The 20,673-nt window shown below is 40.7% G+C and overlaps 1 protein-coding gene across 1 annotated transcript in view; it reads left to right on the top strand.

The window, feature by feature from the left end:
• Nucleotides 1-20,673, top strand: part of MAPK1 (mitogen-activated protein kinase 1) — an 86,100-nt gene that overhangs the window by 60,416 nt on the left and 5,011 nt on the right. Inside the window, exons 4-8 of the mRNA XM_019710145.3 lie at nucleotides 1,193-1,309; nucleotides 7,063-7,177; nucleotides 7,483-7,614; nucleotides 17,275-17,384; nucleotides 19,414-19,539. Coding sequence (XP_019565704.2) covers nucleotides 1,193-1,309; nucleotides 7,063-7,177; nucleotides 7,483-7,614; nucleotides 17,275-17,384; nucleotides 19,414-19,530 — 591 coding nt within the window. The 3' untranslated portion in view covers nucleotides 19,531-19,539. The remainder of the gene's footprint in view (nucleotides 1-1,192; nucleotides 1,310-7,062; nucleotides 7,178-7,482; nucleotides 7,615-17,274; nucleotides 17,385-19,413; nucleotides 19,540-20,673) is intronic.

Here is a 20,673-nt window from a genome sequence, read left to right as displayed (position 1 = left end):
TTTGCTTCTTTTGAAGGTACAGTGACAATATGTCAAAAGAAGGAAATTATGCAACACAGATATGTAACTTCTTGAATGCTACAGTTTAAGCAAACAGCAGGGCCTGTGGGATCCGAGGGACTACATGATGATGCCAGTGTCCAAGGCGGGAGGAAGACATTTGTGAGGTCGATGGGAGCATTCCTGAATCTTGCTGACTGATGGAGGCACTCAGCTATGAGATACCTAAGCAGAGATTGCTGTCCATTTAAGTGCTATGACTATCGCTTAGGCATGGCCCTTCCTCTCGCCTCCACTTATGGCCTGAGTTCTGGCCCTGATCATTTCTTAGCTGAATTAAAGCAGGAAGCCTGCAAACTAGTCTGTCTTCCAAGCTGTCTTCTGTACTCTGGCCTATCTTTGTCAACATACTTCTCTCTTTCTCGGGTTCGTTCCCCAGGAACCAAGGACTTAAAATATCCTGCAATTATATTGAACTAAGTATATTGTGGTTATATTTTATATATGTTGAAGTCTGGAGTAGCACCGAAGTATTAGATGGCCAGATAATGAAAGGCCAGCAGTACTTTTGTGAGTCAGGAGAAATTAGAAACTGGGTATTTAATTTAAAAAAAAGATTTGTCTTCAGTTTAAGAAACATCTTTTAAAGCTTTGGGAGTGGATTTGACTACAAGGAAGGGGAAAAATCTTTGGAAATACCTACACTCGTGGAACAGGTGGAAGAACAACAGTCAGTGAAGTCTGAGAAGTAGAATTGCCAGTTGAGGAGCTGGTCCTAGCACTCATGATCCTGGGGGTGCCAGTAGGTGAGGGCCCTAGAAAGGCTCCTGGGCACCAGAGGCTCCTTGGAGACTTTAGTTTTGCACAGAACAGTTTTTGTCAAGCGACCTAAATGAGATTGATGTGGGATAAAAGATAATGAAAGGTGGGATGTGCCTCTTCAAATGTGTCCTGATACAGACTCCTCCAGCCTGTTCCTCGGCTCTCACATGTAGATGGTCATCACTGCCTTTCAGGTTGTTGTGAGTATTAAGTAAGAATGAGCGTGTAGAATTCCCAGCAAAATATCTGCCACATCGTAATAGTAGCAACTACTTATTACCATAATTATTACTGTCTTTTTTTATGTTTATGATGTTTTGATATTAAATTGGGTAGAATCCCTAAGTTGTCACCTTTCTTTCTCTCTCAGATCTGTGATTTTGGCTTGGCCCGTGTTGCAGACCCAGACCATGATCACACAGGGTTCCTGACGGAGTACGTAGCCACACGTTGGTACAGGGCTCCAGAAATTATGTTGAATTCCAAGGTAAGGGCCAAATTTGCATAAAAAGAAAACCAGGAAGAAAAAGCCTCCCTCTCGGTAAGCCTGTTTCTACCTGGGTTGAGTCTTGGCCTGTCTGGCCCGCCTGTTTGGCCAGAACCAAGGTGCGGTCATAATCTCCTGTTGCACTGAACTTCTGGGCCTTGGGTTTTGGCCTCTCCACCTCAGCTGGAGTAGTACCTGGTGTGTTATATAGAGTTGGAGGGTGTGCCTCTGTGGTCACTGTTAAAATAAATGGTCTTTGTCCCACCCCTTGGTCAGCTCTCCTGACCTTATACCGGTGGCAGCTTTTACACCTGCTGCTACTACTGCTGCGGGAGGCTGGGTTTTTGTTAGAGGTTATCTGTTAGTGAGTCTTCTGTGAACGTGGACCAGGGCTGTTCTGTAAAGATCAGGTTTATCTGATCATAAGAATCTCTTCAAAATTATAATAGAATTTGGAGAAAACATAAGTGTGGAAAGAAGGAACTGCTGTGGGTTCTTCTAAAATTATATGGTAATCCAAATGACATGTGTTCCTCTGATCTCCAAGTGGGTGTGAAGAGTGCATCCAGGTCCCAGGCAAACTCTTCTAACAAGGTCTGTGTCTTGGTCAGAAGAAATGATTAAATAAATACATAAAAGCAAGAAAAAGTGAAGTATGACATCTTTGTTAGGCTTTTTAGGTGGCAAGCTTTGAGGGCTTCTGTGGAGATTCAATATTTCTAATGTATCATTTGCAAATAGTATGTGAATAAGGTGCCATATTTGGAGGATTTAAGTGAGCCTGATATACTTCCTGTATCTAATATCTCAAGATTATAAGATTCTTGAACTTAATTCCATTTACCGTAATGTAACGTTAAGATTACATGAAGAAAAGCAATAAAAATATACATTGGGCCTCGTGTGAGGTCTAAGAACCAGAAATTGGATTCTCTTCATCCATTATGAGTAGAAGGGTTTGGGAAGAACATTAACTTGCTTATGTGAGGAAATGGAATATGTTTAAAGCAGTTAGTTATTCTTGAGATCATAATTTGTTCAGTTCAGTTATAAAAGTAAAATTCCATTAAAATAAATTCCATTGTAAAGAAGGATTTGGCATAACAGATGTTTTAAAGAAGAAAATGCTATGTCAATTCTCATAATTCTGTATTACAAATAATCCTGCACACCTGGCTCTTTCTTTGGACTGACCACGTGACAGCCATTCCAAACCAGTGGCAATGAAATGCATGTGTCTGGTGCCTGCTAGTTGTAAAGGAGAGCTGTCAGTGCGCTTTTTATCCTGGTTAGCTTCAAGGTCTTGTATCCTCCTTCGCGGCATGCCGCCGCTGTCTTCACTTCTCAGTCACCCTCCAGGGGGCAGTAGCCAGGAAGGGTGGCCTCTGTTCTTCAAGGTGCCCAGCTCTCCTTTCTCCTTCCGAGTTAACTGTAGTGTATAGTGAAATTCTTTTTTATTGGCAGCCTGCGAATGTTACTTCTGGCAGTGTATTTATTAATTGAGAGCCTTTTCAAACACTAGAAGAACTGAGAGTACAGTGAACAGCCATATACCCTTTACCTAGGTTCACCCGCTAGTAACATCTCCCTGTCTGTCTCTGCCTCCCTCCTTTCCTTTCTCTTTTTTGTCAAACTCTCTGACACTTCACCAACATAAACTAACACTTTCTTTCTAGATCCTTTGGGCATACTAATACTTCTAGAAAGCGGGGGTGTTCTCTCCCCACAGCCACAATACCCTTAGCACACCTAAGATCGGCAGTATTAATGCAGTGACATGCCAGTTGCCCTCCACAAAAGTTCTGTACAGCTATTTTTGTTTTCAATGCATTAGTTCAAGTTTCACACAGTGTACTCAGTCTAGAAACAGTCCTCCTGCCCTTCTTGTCTTCTTGACGTTGGAATACTTTGCAGAGTACAGACGAGTTGTTTTGCAGAATAGTTTACATTCTGAATTCTTCGGACTGGTTCCGCATGGCTAGGTTTAGGTCATACCTTTCCCGCACGTTAAACCCCACAAATTCTTGGAACCCATATATGTGGATCTTCTGTTTCCCAGCAGCCTTTCCCCTAGAGGTTTACCCCTTGATGACCCTTGCTTCTATTAGTTACAATATTGGGCTTTGCAAAATGGTGATTTTTCTAAATTTATTTTTCCTTTTACATTTATTACCTAGTCAGACCATCCGCTCTAATGCATCTTTTGAAGCAAAAATTAATATAAGACCTGGTATTATATCATATCATATTATATTATACCCAGTTTTACATTATACATTATAAGACCCGGTCTTATATTAAAATAATTATATTATATTAAAATAAGACTGGCTCTTATATTAATTTTTGCTCCAAAAGACGCATTTGAGCTGGTGGTCCGGCCAGGTTTTATTTTCGGGGAAACAACAGTAGCTGGCACTCTTCTATGAAAAAGTTTTCCCTTTTTTCTCTTTCTCTTCCTCTGTCTCCCACCTTTGTTTTTAAAACATTACTGTGGACTCATGGATTTTCTTTTCAATGTGCTGTCCATTTTTTTTTTTTTTTAATACTCATATTGTCCCAGTTTGAGCAGCTAGAGTGCTGTGTGCATGTGTATGAATTTGTAACATTTCATTTTGACAGAATTTTCGACTTGCAGAAACATATTAAGAAAATTACAAGGCAGTGGTTCTCAGCCATTCTAGCCTTAAGACCCTGGGTCCTTCAATCTCTTAAGAATTATCGAAGACGCTGAGCAGGTTTTGTTTACATGGGTTTTATCTCTCAATGTTTACTATATAGGAATTAAAACTGAAACTTTAAAAAAGTATTAATTTTAAAACAACAATAATAAACCTATTACATGTTATAGCATAAATTAGATATTTGTCATTTATTTTCAAATATTTGTCATTTATTTTTCCACAATAAAAACATTTTAGTAAGAAGAGTGGCATTTTCATTTTTGCAAATCTCTTCATTGTCTGGCTTAATAGAATCCTGCTGGATTCTCATCTGGATCTACACTCAAGTCTGTTAAGTATGTTGTTTGGGTGTAAGTTAATAGAGAAAAGTCTTCACATAGACAGATACATAGTTGGGGAAAGGGAGTAGGTTAGTAGTCTTTTCAGTTACTTGTTGCTATTCTTCTTTGATATTACTACCACAACTCAACCAATGAAAAGTTATTAGGGTTGGTGCAAAAGAATTGCAAAAACTGCCATTACTTTTGCACCAACCTAAAATTGCAACATGGAATCTGAAACCATGTCAGTGAACCTTTTGTACTGTTTTATTACAATCCATTGATCTAGCTTACATTTATTCCCATGCATGATTTTGTAATGTTAAGCATTTGGAAAGTACTGGTTCACTTTATTATGCAGGTTTTCTGAATATTGTTACATTTCATGTATCATATCACATGTATATCATGTATAGCATCACATAGCCTCTGGAAAAATCTCCTGTGAGGGGTTTGACTTGTGAGAGAAGGGTGAAAAGAAAACATTAATAGTAGTCGTATAAAAGTAGTGTCACCTCTCCGATCCTTAGAAGCCATGTGGGCCTCTGGCCCACCCTTGGATTGCTGCTGGATAAAACTTGTGCATACCCTTCACTCCAGAATCAACTCAACAATTCTTTATCCTTTGTCCTGTTTGCTTTTTCATTTTGTGTGTGTGTGTGTTTTGAGTCATTTGCGAATAACTTACAGGTGTGTCCTTTACCATTTACATTTCAGTGTTTATTTCCTTAGAACAGTGGCTCTAGTGTTTTCCGATGACACTTAGCAGTATTTAGAGACATTTTTGGTTTCACAGCTGAAAGGGGAATGCTACTGACATCAAGTGGTTAGAGGGCAGAGAGGCTGCTAGGCATCCTCCGGGGCACAGAAGAGCCTCAGAACAAAAACTTGTCCAGCCCAAATGTCAGTAGTGCCAAGGGTGAGAAACCCTGCCTTAGTAGGATATTCTCTAACGTGACCATAGTACACTAATCAAAAATAGGAAATTTAACACTGGTCTAATACCTAATGCACAATTTAGATTCAAATTTCTGATATTTTTCCTATAATAATCTTTATACCTTTTCTCACCACCTCCCGTCCTGTTCTAAGCTCACATATTGCATTGTTTCTTTAGTCTCCTTTAATCTGAAATAATTTATCAGCCTTTCTTGACCTTGACATTTTCAAAGGGTTGCAAGTCAGCTATTTTGTAGAATACACCTCAGTTTTGTGTTATGCATTTTGAGCATGAATACCACAGACACAATGTTTTCCTCTTCTCAGTGCATTATATTGGGGCATATCTGGTTTATGACGATATCAGTGGAGTGCATGTTGATCTTTTGGTTAGGATGGTGTCCTCCAAGTCTCCACCATAATTATGGTTAATTATAGTGATAATTATATTAATAACTAATAAGAATTTGTTAGAAATATTTGAAGTATTTGAAGAAATACTTCAAGACTGTGTAAGTTACCTTCATCAAACTTTCACGAACTAGTATTACCATCCATTGATGATTTCATAACTCTATCATTTTTTAGTTCTCTTCATTAATTAATTCATGGTTAATATTCAATTCATGGTTAATTATTCATGGTTAATTATTCAATGGCTTATAATCCTTATCTGCCATTCTGTATTTTGATGGTTGTATTGTCCCACATTTTCCCCTGGGAGCCACTTTTGATGTGTCCCCACTGTACTTCCTTGCTTTTAGGTACCTATGCCCCAGGTTTACCTTATAGTATTTCCCTGTCCCAGAGTTGGAGCAGCCATTTCTCCAGGGAGCCCTGAGTCCTTTTACTTATTTATTTTTTGTGTTTTTAAAATGTTCCTCTTTGTTTTCTTTTGGCTCAAAGCAAAATTTATTTTGGATTATAAGAATTTTGGAAAGAATTATTTTGAAATTCAACGCCATTTTATCATAGCTTTTGATCTGATCATTAATTCCTTATTTGATTTTCCAAAAAATGTTGCTGAGTTTCCCTAAGCTTTAATATTTAATTGATTTTATTTTTCTCCAGCTGTTCTCTACATTTCTTCTGCAATTTATTAGTACACCTAGCATTTTCCATAAAATTCAGCTTACACCCTTTGGAGAAACATCTTTTTCCATTGTTGTATGATTTAGAAAGATAATTCTTCCTTGTCTTTCCATAGAATTTCTTTAAAAGAAAAATTATACCTGAAAAATAAATAGAAAAAGAAGACAAGAAATAGGGATTGGTAAAATATGATGGAACCAGCATATACCTTTTTTTTTTTGCAGAGATCAACTGTTTTCAGCTTGACTTTTTAAAAAACAATTTGCAAAATGTATAAAGATATTCTGGAAGTGTAACAGTGCCCCTTCTCTTGAGTTGGTTTCCAGGTTTCCAAAACGAGTGAGTAGGCCACAAATGTTTTAAAGCAGTGGGTGTTACTGCTTTTTCCTTTATCTAGCTTCAGCTTATAAGGATTTTAATTCTTTTCTTCAAATCATGTGAAAAGAAGAATGAAGTATACTTTGGAAATTCTAATTTAATAAGTTAATCAACTTTGAAGATACAAATAGAATCAAGTGATCTTGGTTGTTCAACATCTCCTAAGAAAGCCAAGTTATTATTGGTTTCTCCATGCTCTTTTTTTATTATTTATTTCTGAATTATAGAGCTAAAGGAGAAGCTAAAACTCCTGTCAGCCATGTGCCTGTCATATAGGAAGATCTCCTGTGTTATGTAACACCAGATAGCATTCTCCATTTTTCCTCTCTTTCTACTGCAGGGCTATACCAAGTCCATTGATATTTGGTCTGTAGGCTGCATTCTGGCAGAGATGCTCTCCAACAGGCCCATCTTCCCAGGGAAGCATTATCTCGACCAGCTGAACCACATTCTGGGTAAGGGTTCTCGGCACATTAGGGGCTAGATTTACTCAGTTTACTTGCCCACTATTTACATCAGAGTCACTTCATTAAATTAAGAGTTCTCACAACTCTGTAACCTACGAAAGACATGAATTTGTAATCTTTCTTGATATAAAATGTTAAGGACCCTGGTAAAAATTTGTTAATAAGAAAAGTAAACATTGGGAGGTGGTGTGAGAAGACATTAATTATCAGGATCCATTCTGCCCTATAGCTGATGGTGTGTGGTCAATTTACATTGGCCTTGATAATTAACAGCTAATTATTTTATCTGATAGGTATTCTTGGATCCCCATCACAGGAAGACCTGAATTGCATAATCAATTTAAAAGCTAGAAACTATTTGCTTTCTCTTCCACACAAAAATAAGGTGCCATGGAACAGGCTGTTCCCAAATGCTGACTCCAAAGGTAAATATTATTTCATTGATTACTTTTCTTAGGCTTAGCTTTTTGTTTGTTTTGTTAAATCTTTAGGTCACTAGCCTGAAAAATTAGCCTATAGCTATTGGATAATGCCTATTTCGTGTTCACTCTTTATTGCTTTCTTCCCTTTTTATTTGGGAGCAGTGGTAGAAGGCTGAGGGAGTCTGGGAGTGTCTTGTCTAGCTTTCTGCCTTTTAGTTGCTTTTCTTTTTATTTTTTTTAAGATTTTATTGGGGAAGGGGAACAGGACTTTATTGGAGAACAGTGTGTACTTCTAGGCCTTTTTTTCCAAGTCAAGTTGTTGTCCTTTCAGTCTTAGTTGTGGAGGGCACAGCTCAGCTCCAGGTCCAGTTGCCATTGCTAGTTGTAGGGGGCAGATCCCACCATTGAACTGGCAACCTTGTGGTTGAGAGCCCACTGGCCCATGTGGGAATCGAACCGGCAGCCTTTGGAGTTAGGAGCATGGAGCTCTAACCACCTGAGCCACCGGGCCGGCCCCCGCTTTGCTACTTTTTAACTTGGATTAAGTTCACATTTTTGGAGTTCAGAAAGTCTAGTATTCTGCAAAACAAATTACTCCTTTTTTTATCTTGTCATTTGATCATTTTTAGTGAGGTTTATTGAAGAATAATTTATGTAGAGTAAAATTCACCCTTTTTTAGTTGTGTAAGTCTTTGAATTTTGACAAATACAGACAGTCATGTACCACCACATTCAAGATAATGGACTATTTCCATCAACCCCAAAAGGTGCCTTGTGCTCCTTTGTACTCAGTTCCCTCCGCCGAGTCTTTGGCGATCTCTGATATGACTTCTGTTCCCATAGTCGTGCTCTTTCCAGAATGTCATATAAATGTAATTATGCAGTATGCAGCCTTTTATGTCTAGGTTCTTCCACTTGAGATTTATCCATATTGTTGCTTGTGTCAGTCTCTTCAATAAATGGTGTTGGAATATTTAGACATCCATATGCAAAAAATGAAAAAGGGAACAAAGACCTAAGTATAAGACCTAAAACTTAAACTTTGAGAAGAAAACAGGAAAGAATCTTCATGACCTTAGCTTAGATGAAGATTTCTTAGGACACCAGGAGCACAATTCATAAAAGAAAAAGGTGATACATTGGATTTTATTCTTTGCTTTTTTTTGTTTAAGTTAACTAATAATTGTATTTTCCTTTATTCCTATTTAACGTGTGTCTTTTAAATATATTAGGCAACTACTTTTTAAAAACTGTATACTATTATATAAAGCTATGGTAGGCAGAATAATGGTCCCTCCCCCAAAGATGTCCAGGTCCTAATTCCCAGATTCTAAATATGTTAGATTACCTGGCAAAAGGGAGTTAAGATTGCTTAAAGTCAGCTGACTTTAAGATAGGAAGATTATTCTGGATTATCTAGGTAGGCTCAGGGTCCTTGAAAGTGGAAGAGGGATTCAGAATAAGGAACCAGAGAGAGAGATAGTGGCTTGCCAGCAGCACCTTGGTGTTTGTCCTTCCATATTTTTCTCTGTCTCCTTACACAGGCATATTTTTACCTAAAATGCAGTTTTTAAAAATTATTATAAAAGTTAACATTTTTGTAAAAATTCAATAATTATCAGAATATTTTTACTAAGAAGGCGAAATTCTTTTTATAATTATTCCCTAAAGATCACTGTTAATAGAATTGTGTTTTGAGTATTTTTCCATTTAAGTACATACATATGGTTTATCTTTAATGATTTTACAATAAATTTCATTCAATTTTCTGTTGAAAGTTTAGCTTTTTCTAATTTTTGCGTGTGTGTGTCTGTGTGTGTGTTTCTGTATTTTTAACTTTAATAGCTGTCTACTTAGATGTTGAATTTATTTCATGTATTGACCTGAGTCAGTACATGACTCAGGTCATGTATGGTGGTTTAAAATTGACTTTATTTTGGATATAGGAGGAATTATCTTTTAAAATCTGATATAAAGGTGGTATATTATAGTAAATAGTTTGGAAGAAAGAATAGGTAAGAGAATAAGAAATACTCTTAATTACCAGAATCCCAAGATAACCTTTAACATTTTGCTGTACCAATGAGTGCACAACTTCTACCTATTTAGTTATAATTATGTAATGTATTCTAATTGTAGGATTTTTAAAATTTAGAACATCACATGCATTGTACATGTTACTGATTAGATTGGCTTGTATACAGTCATGCACCATTAATGACAGGACTACATTCTGAGAAATGCACTGTTAGGCAATTTCATTGTTGTGCGAACATCATAGAGTGTGTACTTAACACAAAGCCTACTACACACCTAGGCTGGATAGTGGTAGGTAGACCATCGTTGTATATCTGGTCTGTCCTGAAACATTATTCAGCGCCTGACTGTGTTATATTGTCCCAAGCATGTTACCTAAATCTTATTTCCTGAGTTGCCTTTTTAAAGAGGTGTGTACATAACAAAAGTACATAATTAAGACTTTCCGACAAACAAACCACCCAGGCTTCCCTCCTGTTTATATCCTTAATCTTTTCTATAGTTAGTCATGGGTTTTGTTACCAGATTTTTTCTAAGATTTTTCTTAGCTTATTTTCCTTATGTTAAGATTATGAACTTTGAAATTGCTCTATTCAGATAATAATTAACACTGCTAAAATCCAGGAAGTTAATTTTAAAACGTAGGTTTTAGGTAAATATAATGAAGAAGCAGGGAAGGAGTATAAATAGAGCGAAGTGGAGAAATAGAGTGGGCGGTGCTAGAGTGAGTGGTACGGCCTCGTGTGTTAGAATCATAGGCTTTGCAGCCAGACCGCTCCTGGGTTCACGCCACAGCTCAGAGACTTACTAGTTGTATGAACTTTGGACAAACCACTTAACCTCTCTGGGCCTCAGTTTTCCCATTTATAAAGTAGTGTTAGTAATAATAGCTGCATCACAGGGTTGTGTGAATGTCCAGACCACTGGCATTTGTAGGTCTAGATTCTGAGCTCTCAGGACTGAAACTTTTCCATTTATATGCCTTGGACATCTTTCCAAATCTGTGGTTCTTAAGAGAGACTGCAGTGTCCCCTGGTAGGTAGGGCTGACCCACCGTGTCTTTAGCTGGTCTCATATGGGACGTTGAAGTCCAAATCAGTCATTTCTTGCTGCATAACAAGCCACTCCACAACTCGACAGCCACCACATATTTGTCCATAAGAACATTGGGCTGGGCGCAACTGGATGGGTCTGCTCAGCTCTCCTCAAGTCGCATGATCTAAGGTGGCCTCACATCATCTTGCAGTTGGTTCTCCGTGCTGTTGCTGCTCGTCCTACAGTAGACCAGGCTGGGCTTCTCATGATGGAAATATTCCAAAGGAGCCAGAGCAGAAGCTACAAGGTCTCTCAAGGCCAGATCTCAGAAATGCAGATACTTCTGCCACAATCTGTTGGTCAGAGCAAATCACAAGTCAGCCCAGATTCAAGAGGTGAAGAAATAAATCCACCCATCAATGGGGAGGAGCTCTAAAGAATTTAATCTGTCACCAGGTTGTTTGTAGTTTTTAACTGTAACATACATAAATTCATTCATGTAATAGTTCTCAGTGTCTGGTTCTGTGCCATCAAGGGGGTTCTAAGGCCTTGGACATAGAAGGCAATAAGACAGATTAAGAGCTTGCCTACAAAACAGCCAGTAGTCTAGATTTATATGAAAATGACATAAAGAAATGAATGGAAGAACTCCAGGAACTCAAGAGATTAAAACTTTCAAGCTGAAACGTTAATGCTTTGAAGTCTGGTTAATGATAGTTCACAGAAAAGGAAATGTGGATGTCTCTTAGATATAGGGAAAGGTACTCAATTTTGTTCATTGTATGAGGTATGACCATTGAAAAGTAAGAAATTCCCTTTATTTTCCACTCGTCACAGTTGCAAGCGTCAAAAAGTTTGAAAATCCACTGTGTGGTCAAGGCTGTCGGGAAACGGATGTTCTCAAAGACAGCTGGTGGGGTGTAAATTGGTTGAGTCTCTCTGGAGGACAATTTGGCAATTCTGTCACATGTCTTTTGTTCCAGCAATTCTGGGTATTGAACTTTTGGAGTTGCCAACCCAATGGGGGAGAAGTGGCATTTTAATTGTTTTTCTTTTATGAAAAATGAGATTGAATATTTTTGTACATGTTTGTTGGAAATTTCTGTCTGCTGAGTCCCTTTAACCAGTAGTATTGTAGCTTTTTCTTCAGAGGAGTCTAGCTTAAGAGTCCAAAATTATTCAACAGATGGTGCTGGGCTAGTTGAATAGCTATTTGGAAGAAAATCAGTTGAAATCATTACTCACGCATCAAAGTAAATTCCAAAAGAATTAATGATTAAATACTTTTTAAAAATCATACCATTAAAAATTAACAATATTTAGGCCGGCCCGGTGGCTCAGGCGGTTAGAGCTCTATGTTCCTAACTCCAAAGGCTACTGGTTCGATTCCCACATGGGCCAGTGGGCTCTCAACCACAAGGTTGCCAGTTCAATTCCTCGACTCCCGCAAGGGATGGTGGCCTGTGCCCCCCGCAACTAGCAATGGCAACTGGACCTGGAGCTGAGCTGCGCCCTCCACAACTAAGACTGAAAGGACAACAACTTGACTTGGAAAAAAGGCCTGGAAGTACACACTGTTCCCCAATAAAGTCCTGTTCCCCTTCCCCAATAAAATCTTTAAAAAAAAAAAAGATCAGCTATGTGATGCCACGAGAACCTACTGCTGACTGGCTTAGGCCTGGAGAAGGATTTTACTGGCTCCGTTAACTGAAAAAGCTCAGTAGTCTAGGGGTTCCTGGGCGCAGTCACTTTGACCAGAATTTGGGTTTCTGTTTCTTTCAGCATTGCTATCTTTATTGTTAGTCTTTTTTTCTCATGGTGTGGCCACCAGTAGCTCCAGGCTCACACTGACTGGTTTCCTGATAGCTTCAGCCCAAGTATGGGACTGACACTCACTGCCTCTTTGTCCCCATCCCTGACTAGTCATGGTAGCAAAGAGAACCCACCCAGGTGACTGTGGCCCAGCCAGTGTCACCATTTCCGCAGCACAGGCAAGGGAGTGTGGGCAAGCCTGAGCGCTCCCCCATGGCAAGCGCTGCTCCATATGATTAGAGGGCAGTGGGCACTGGCAAGTAAAACCAACAGATGAAAAAAGATGAGGAATCCTCTTCTTTCTCTCCCACTTTTGTTTATTTTTTAAAATTAAAGAAAATAGTTCATGTAAGAAGTCTGTCTCCATTTCTCAGATAACCTACTGTTTGAAAAGCTTTAGGCTTTGTTATTGCCCTTTAAATACATATATTAGTTGTAAATAGGATCATAAGCTATATCCTTTTGTTAGAGATTTGTATATATTAATCTGAAGGTTGGGTGAGAGATGTCTTGGTGTAGAATTGACCCCTGGTTGTTCGCAGAATGTAAAAGAATTTACGAGACTCTACAAGAGTATCTAAAGAAAAATCTTTTAAAAGTCAAAAAGAGAGAGACAGAGAGAGAGATACTGGCGAAATGGAGTCTAGCCAGGGCAGAGTCCCATGGGGGAGAGCTGCCGATGAGGAGTGCTGGGGTTTTATATTTTTCCATGCAAGATGTAGGGTGTTTGTCAGCTTGCAGGGGGGCTGCTGTTGTAATTGTCTTCTTGGAACTGTCCTGTTGCCATCTATGATGGATGTTATAATAGCTTGCAGGGGTTGCTGTTGTGATTGGAAACTGTTCTGTTCTCATCTGTGATGGGTGATTGTTAGTTTGCAGGGGGTTACCGTTGCAGTTGGGAACTGTTCGGTTCTCACCTATGATGGATGTAAGATGCTGTCAGCTTGCAGGGGTAGTGCTAGCCAGGGGATTCAGACCCAAGCGGTTAATGTTTAGCTTGTTCCTGTTAGCCCACAAGCTCGCTCCTGTTAATTCTTTGCCTGTCCCCTCCTACCAGCTCACAAGGCCGCTCCTGGTAACTGTTTACTTGTCTCATCAAGAGATCTAGGCTAAAGATAGATTTGGGAGTTATTTAACACATGGCATTTGAAATCAAGCAAGAGATTGAGACGATAGAAGAATGAGATGAGTAAAAAGCTGGAGAACGTGAACTTACAGTGGGCAATGAAATAGGAACTCTTGAGAACTGTCGAAAGAATGGACAAAGAAAATAACTAAAACAATATGTCACAGAAACAGAAAGAGGACATGTTCAGCATTCTCCATAGAGCAGAGAGTCTTCCAATTAAAAGGTCATTGGTGACCACATAGGAGTAGTTAAAACATTGAGTGTGAGTGTGAAGTTTGAAATGAAAAGGAGACAGAAATGACTGGTCCAGATGAGGGGGAAGTGGTTGTGATCAGGCCACACGTCAGGGTGGATTGATTTTAAATAGGGAGAGCGTCTCAAGGTCCTTTCAGGGTGTCCATGAGGATAAAACTATTTTCATACCAACACTAAGGCATTCTTAACCAGCTCTGTGCTGCCACCTGCACTCTTGGTGCAGAAGCAGTCGACACAGTGCCATGCCCCCGCGGCTGGAAACCAACGCCAACTGCAGTAAGAATGAAGCAGGAATAAGCAATCTCTAGTTAAATCCCATCTTTCATGTGTGTCTTTTTAATGTTCTATGTGACAAAATGGGAAGTACACGTAGAACCTGTCTGTACACTGAATGTAGTGGTTTTTCGCAAGGAAAAGCACTTGTGCAGTTGTTTGAATTAGAAGCCGGATCAGCTGCTTTTTGAAATTGATCCTCAGTTTTTAAAAGTCGGGTTCTGAGGTCAGAAAGTTTGAGAAGCACAGTTTACACAGCTAGGTCTTTCTTCCGGCCCCACTCAGAAATTCAGGTTGAGGATGGAGGTGATCTAGGATCCAAGTTTCTCTAGGTAGATGAGACGGACTCGAAGTGGTGCGATGGAGAGCCAGTCAGATGACCCACCCTGGGATCTGCCCTAGAGGGGAAGGACAGAAGGCTGAACCACAAGGGTTGGGTCATGTTGCTAAGCACCCACTGAAGCTAAAGAGAAAGTGTGTTCTGGGAGGGCATCAGGGAGAGTCTGAAATCATGGTCAGCCTCAGAGGGACTTCAGTCTTTTTAGGGGAAATAAAACCTGTATCCAGGGAAGCATGCACACAAGCGGTGTGATTCGTGCCATCGGAGTGGTGCCAGTGGATTGTTGTCTAGTGTGGGAGGAGGGAGGCCGGGCACTGACTGTGGGCTCAGCACCTGCCAGCTGCTTCCCATTTCTCTTCTTTTCCCCTTCTGTAACTGTGAGTAGTGCAGAAAGAGCACTTGCTATAAAGGGGGGCTAAAGATCCAGTTATTTTTCAAGTAACAAAAAGATTAAAAAAAAAAATCTTCCTTTGAAATTGTTCCTGGAAGGTTAAGGGCCTAGGATTTTTTAACCTGAAGGAACTAACATCTCTTTTAGAAAAGCTTAAGCTTCAGAACATCTAGGTGCCTTGAGGTACTTCCCTATTTAATACTGTCAAGATTTGGAGGGGGGAAGTACCCCCCAAATGATTTAGAAATGCTCTTAGATTGTGGCCAGGCCCTCCTGAACCTTTCCCGACACAGACAGTATATAATTGGGCAAACGGACAAATGACTTCTAATCTCAAGAAATTTCTTGGGTAAATGTCTGTGAGCAATTTTGCCAGGGGGCGGGGGGGTTAGGAGCAGGAAATGCGATAGGTTACCTCTATCACTGATAAGACTCTAAAACTCACTCAGCAAAAGGTGTGTCATGTATTTACACATCTGCCAGGCATTCCGTGGGACTCAGATTTGAACCGGAAGTGCCTGAGTTCTTGACCATCATGCTACATTGTCCTGACCCTTGAGAGAGCGTCCTCTGAAACCTGTCCCGTTTGTGGGCCCAAGACCCCCTGTCACAGCCACAGGAATGAACACTTCTGCTGCCCAGACAGAGCTTCCGTCAAATCCCAACAGGTCTAGATTCCAAGCTGCTCTGCTCTGCTCTGAAAAGTTGTCTAGCCTGTAAAGCAAAATGTTATTGTTCCCTAATTTCCTAAGGTACACTTATGTGTATTAAAAAGATTATTTGATATGGCCAAACATAAATTTGAAAACGTACTGTTTGTAGAAATGTATTCGGTGTGCTTTTTAAAAAAATCTTTTTTACAGTTCACTTCATGGACATGAGAAAAGTTCTTTGTGATGTGGAATTTCTCTTTCTATCCAACATGTGGTTTGCCACATTATTACGACATGCAACATGGGGAGTCACAAGTAGGAATCAGAGCAGAGCATGCAAACACGTGCGCGCACACATGCACAGACACACCGTTTAGAGACCTCAGGCAGTAAGGTGCTTCCCCAGCCTCCACCTGCGCTCGAGGTGACTTCCTGGCACACAGGCAGTCACTTCAGAAAGTGCACTGGCGTGCTGTTCTCAAGGGTTGAAAACATTTTTTAGTAATTAAATGACTAAAATGATTTTCCTTTATCATTCTACTCTTAGGGCTTAGGTGGCATTTGCTAATTTGCAGATGGATGAGGTTGATATCCTAATAAATTATAACTGCTTCATTAAGTAGATACCAGTGATTTTTTATTTTAGTGTCACTGTGTTCTGTAAAAATGTGTGTTCTTTTTCAGACTTGTAATAGATTTTCAGATTGATTTCTTGGGGCCCTTGGATTTCTCAGGGATGGCTCGGGGCTGTGAGCGAGGACTTAAGAGAGGCTGGGGTAGCTGCTTACCTGCTGTTTGTCTTGAGGCTCCTCTTAGGATTTAATTTGAAGAAAGGACCGGCTGCTTAAATTAAAAGTCACTGGTCTGAGCATCATTAAATGAAAGACATTTTTTTAAAAAGCCCCTTTTGCTATCTCTTTACTTAATGTCTTTTCTAACATGTATTGTTTCTCATGGAACCCTACTCCTGATGCTAAATACGGGAAAAGTATTCTGTCACATTTTCCTTAGCCCTTGTCCCAGCCGCAGTTAGCCCTTTGGCCATCCTCATGGCTTCAGGTGATGCCTGGACACTAGTTACAGAGCCAGTGTGGTGAGCTGTTCATTGGCTGCCCCTCTGTCTCCTTCCTGTTGATCCCATACTCACTTCCTGCTGCCGCAATCTCAACATAAAAAAACGTTCGGCTGCTGACTACTGGCCAGGTCAAGAAAATACTTTTCATTTTGGGCCTTGGAGAAAGATGCCAAGCTGCAGAGCACACCAGGTTGTCTGTGCTTCACACATGACTCTCAGCCAGGACTTGGAAAGAAGGGCTGAAACCACATAGAAGAACAAGTGATTGTTTTCTTCTGTGACCTTGGAGGTCTTCTGTTGAAAGATAAATTGACCATTGCAGAAATCACTTTGAAGTTGACTTAAGAGAAGTACATATGCAAAACCTTTGCTTTTGACACCGGCAAAGCAGAGTAGTGATTTAGGAAAAGTCCAGGTTTGGTAAGAAGACTTGCGTTTGAATTCTGATCTTCCACTTTCACTTTTCTGAGTCTGGGTCTGCGAATGTTAGATGGTCACAGTGACGGGAAGCTCAGAGGTGTTAGGCACTCAGTATGCCGGCTGTTCCCCCCACGCAGGCCTAGCTCAGTTGTTCTCGGGTCACTTTACTTAAACAGGAAATGGAAAGTATTTCAGTGACTATTCCTTTGGCTTCTCACCACTGCAAAACCTTTCTCTTTGTAGCTCTGGATTTACTGGACAAAATGTTGACCTTCAACCCTCACAAGAGGATTGAAGTAGAACAGGCACTGGCCCACCCATATCTGGAGCAGTATTATGACCCAAGTGATGAGGTAAGAGCCTGTACTCCTGGCTGCTTCTGCAGGGATGTCTGTCAGCCAGCAGCAGGCCCAACCAGGATGGGCCCAGATACCATGCTGAGATTGTCCTGAGAAGGACATGGTGCCATACCTGGTCCTCCCACCAAGCACATGTCTGCCTCAAGGACTAGTGCTGTCAGCACAGCTCGAAACCCCTCCCCATCTCGCAAGTCCCTTCCCTCAGAAAACTTCCTCCAGGCCATCTGCAGCAGGTATGGCTAAACAGGAGCACAGATAAGGAAGGGGTCCGAGGCTGGAGACCATTGTCATGGTCTTTGGCAGGAAGAGATACCTGAAACAGAGTGCCCACCCTGAGGATGGAGAAGAGATCCACTGCCTGCTGGGGGAGGGGTGTTGTAGAGTCAGGGGGAGAGGTCAGCCTGGACAGTCCCCATGATGGCTTGGTGACGCCACATCTGGTGTCCCTCCCTGGAGATGGGGGCACGAGCCTATTGTGAGAAAGGGTGAGTCCAAAGGTGGGTGTGGCGGGTCTCCAAAGCATTCTGGGCATCCAAGCAAAGGTAAGAAAAATGCAATATGAACCAAAGTTGGGACCTTTCTAGTTGAGACTCATATGCATAGAAAACAAGCCTTTAAACTCCTGTTTTTAAAAGAGGGCGAGCCAAGTGGAGTGTATTAAATTAAAGGGGAAATGGAAGCGAAGAAAAACTAAGCTAATAAAGAGAAAGAAGAAACCAAAAAGAGGAAGTATTTATTAATCGCCTTTCCCTCTCACCTCTATCCCCTCCTCTAAAAACAACTGAGGCATCTTGCAAAGATACCTACAACGTAGTAAATCACAGGGAACTTGGTGAAAGTATAAGGTTTGAGGCCATTACCGGCCCTGTGAGCTAGAGATTTCCAAAGTCTCTGTGTCCTATTCACAAGCTGGGGTGGTACTCCATACCCAGTAGGGGGTTGGAAGGATTGGAAGAATGGCGTAGGTAGGACACATAGTGTCATCCCACAGAGAGCCACCCTTGAGGGAGGGCTAGCTAGCTTCTTGTTTTTTTCTCGTGGACATGAATACTTTTCCCCTTTTCAAGAGGTCAAAGCTTAGTGCAGATTGTGGGGTCCATGTCTGCTTCCCCTAAAGGCCCTAAAGGCTTCCCCTAAAGGTGTGACGAATACGTGGATAAGATTTGGGAGTGCATTATAACTACCAGGCGTTCAATGATTGACATCTGGTATCATCATTAGGTCAATTCTATAACGTTGCATTTGTTGGGAGTACTTAAAATCAAAATATAAATAATATTGACTAATTTCATTTTTTGTAATTTAGTACATATGAAAGAGGCTTCTTTTACATAAATAGTTTAAAAATGTACTTAAACAGCTTTCTGGTTATAGACTCTCTGTGTGCTAAAAAATAGAAATGAAAACTTGCAGAGAAAATACAAGAAAGATCACTTTGTAGTCTTGTTACAGTTATTAAAATCTTGGAGTTTTCCTTCCCAGTCCTACATTTCTGTATCTAAAATTTAAAAAGTAAAATAGGGTTCCTTCTGTTTAATACAAACATGGACATTTTCCCATGATATTAATCTTTCTTGCAGCTTCATTTTTAACAGCTCCATATTTCTTCATGTAAATACTGTAATAATGTATTTAATCAAATGCTTTTATATGAGTACCATGGGTTTTAACTGTATAAACATACTGCCACCACCCCTATAAAACAAGTTTCTGTGATTTCAAGTTTCTGTGATTTCAACTTTCAGTGCCTTAAAACATTGGAAAATTTATTCTGGAATAAGTTCAGGTGAATACTTGAAATGGATTCCATTGCTCCCCATCCGTTTATTAAGTACTCACAAGAAGTGCGCTTTCAGGAGTGTTGGCACAAGTATATACATACACACCATAGCTCTCATTTTTCAGTAGACATCAATCTTATATAAATTTCAGAATCTAAGCCATAGTTATTTTATGAATCAGTAAGCAATTGCCTTGACCATAAATGCCGTTGTCTTACCAAATGTTTTATTTTCTCTTACAGCCCATCGCTGAAGCACCATTCAAGTTTGACATGGAATTGGATGACTTGCCTAAGGAGAAGCTCAAGGAACTCATTTTTGAAGAGACCGCTAGATTCCAGCCAGGATACAGATCTTAAATTTGTCAGGTACCTGGAACTTTAACCGTACAATAAACAAACCCTACTGGGGGAGAGAAAATATCAATTAAAAGTTATTTAAAAGAAAGGTGTTTCCATTTGCTTGCGTGGAAGCTTCATGAGCTTAGATTGTAAGGTGTGGTGCACAATGCAGTGATACTGGTAGATTTTTAAAAACAAGTGCTCAAAGTAAAGAAATGCAAATCTCGATTTTAGAGAATGTGTAGGAGAGAGAACAGGGCTTCCTTTAGAACTCTGTAGAAGTGAACACTGAAGTAAAGACAACCGAGGGTTGAAGCGTTTGCTGGGGAAATGCTTTGGACAGACTGGCGTGAGGGGCTGGAGGTGTCGTTCGGCAGGCAGTGATGTCCTATGCAGAGCACAGCAAGAGGCGAGGGAGTGCTGTGATTGTGTTGGAATAGGAGGCTACCCTGCCAGCATTATGGAGGAGTGGATTCTGCAGTGGTACACACTCGGGGGTTTCCTCACTGGATCTCTATTCCATTCTCTCATGCCCTGTCCTTTTTATTTGCATATATCAGGGTCTGGGGCAATGGCTCAGGCTGAGGTCCTGGTTGACTCTGTTGGGCAACATCCAGGCTTGAAAGCAGAAGCTGCTCAAGGTGTTTGCAACTGTGGGCATGTGATCTGTCAGAAGGCATTCGAAGGGCTGGAGGGCAGGGCAAAAGGGTAGGCAGGGTGACCTGCAAATCGGTAACTGCAGGAGGCTGTCCCCAGTCTCCAGCAAAAGGTGCAAAAGAAAAATGGTGTGAGCCAGGGTCCTTGATCGCCATGGAAGGGAGGGCGCTTGGTCCCCACTGTGGCTGCAGCTGTTAGAGCATCACCATCCCTGAGGAGGGGTCAGCAGCCTGTACTGCCACTGATGTCAGAGGTCTGGAGGGCCTGAAATCGCCATCACTGTCCAGTGCTTCTAAAACCCAGGAGGCACCCCTCTTCCTGAAAAGCCATGTCGCTGGAAGTGGAAAAAGGAAGGAAACATGGCTTTTCCTCTCAGTGCCTGCCTGCATTGGCAGAATCTCCCCAGAAGCCAGCCGCCAAGGAAGTCCAGTGCAGTTGATAGGTTTCCAGCCCTGTCATTAAGAATAAAGGACAAGAGAAGGGTAGAAAGGAGCTGAGAACAGA

The sequence above is a fragment of the Rhinolophus sinicus genome, chromosome 9 (assembly GCF_057876585.1).
Source record: "Rhinolophus sinicus isolate RSI-liver-muscle chromosome 9, RSI-T2T, whole genome shotgun sequence".
Taxonomy (NCBI): Eukaryota; Metazoa; Chordata; class Mammalia; order Chiroptera; family Rhinolophidae; genus Rhinolophus; species Rhinolophus sinicus.
The sequence above is the reverse complement of the archived record's forward strand: the minus strand, read 5'-3'. Positions and strand labels throughout refer to the sequence as shown.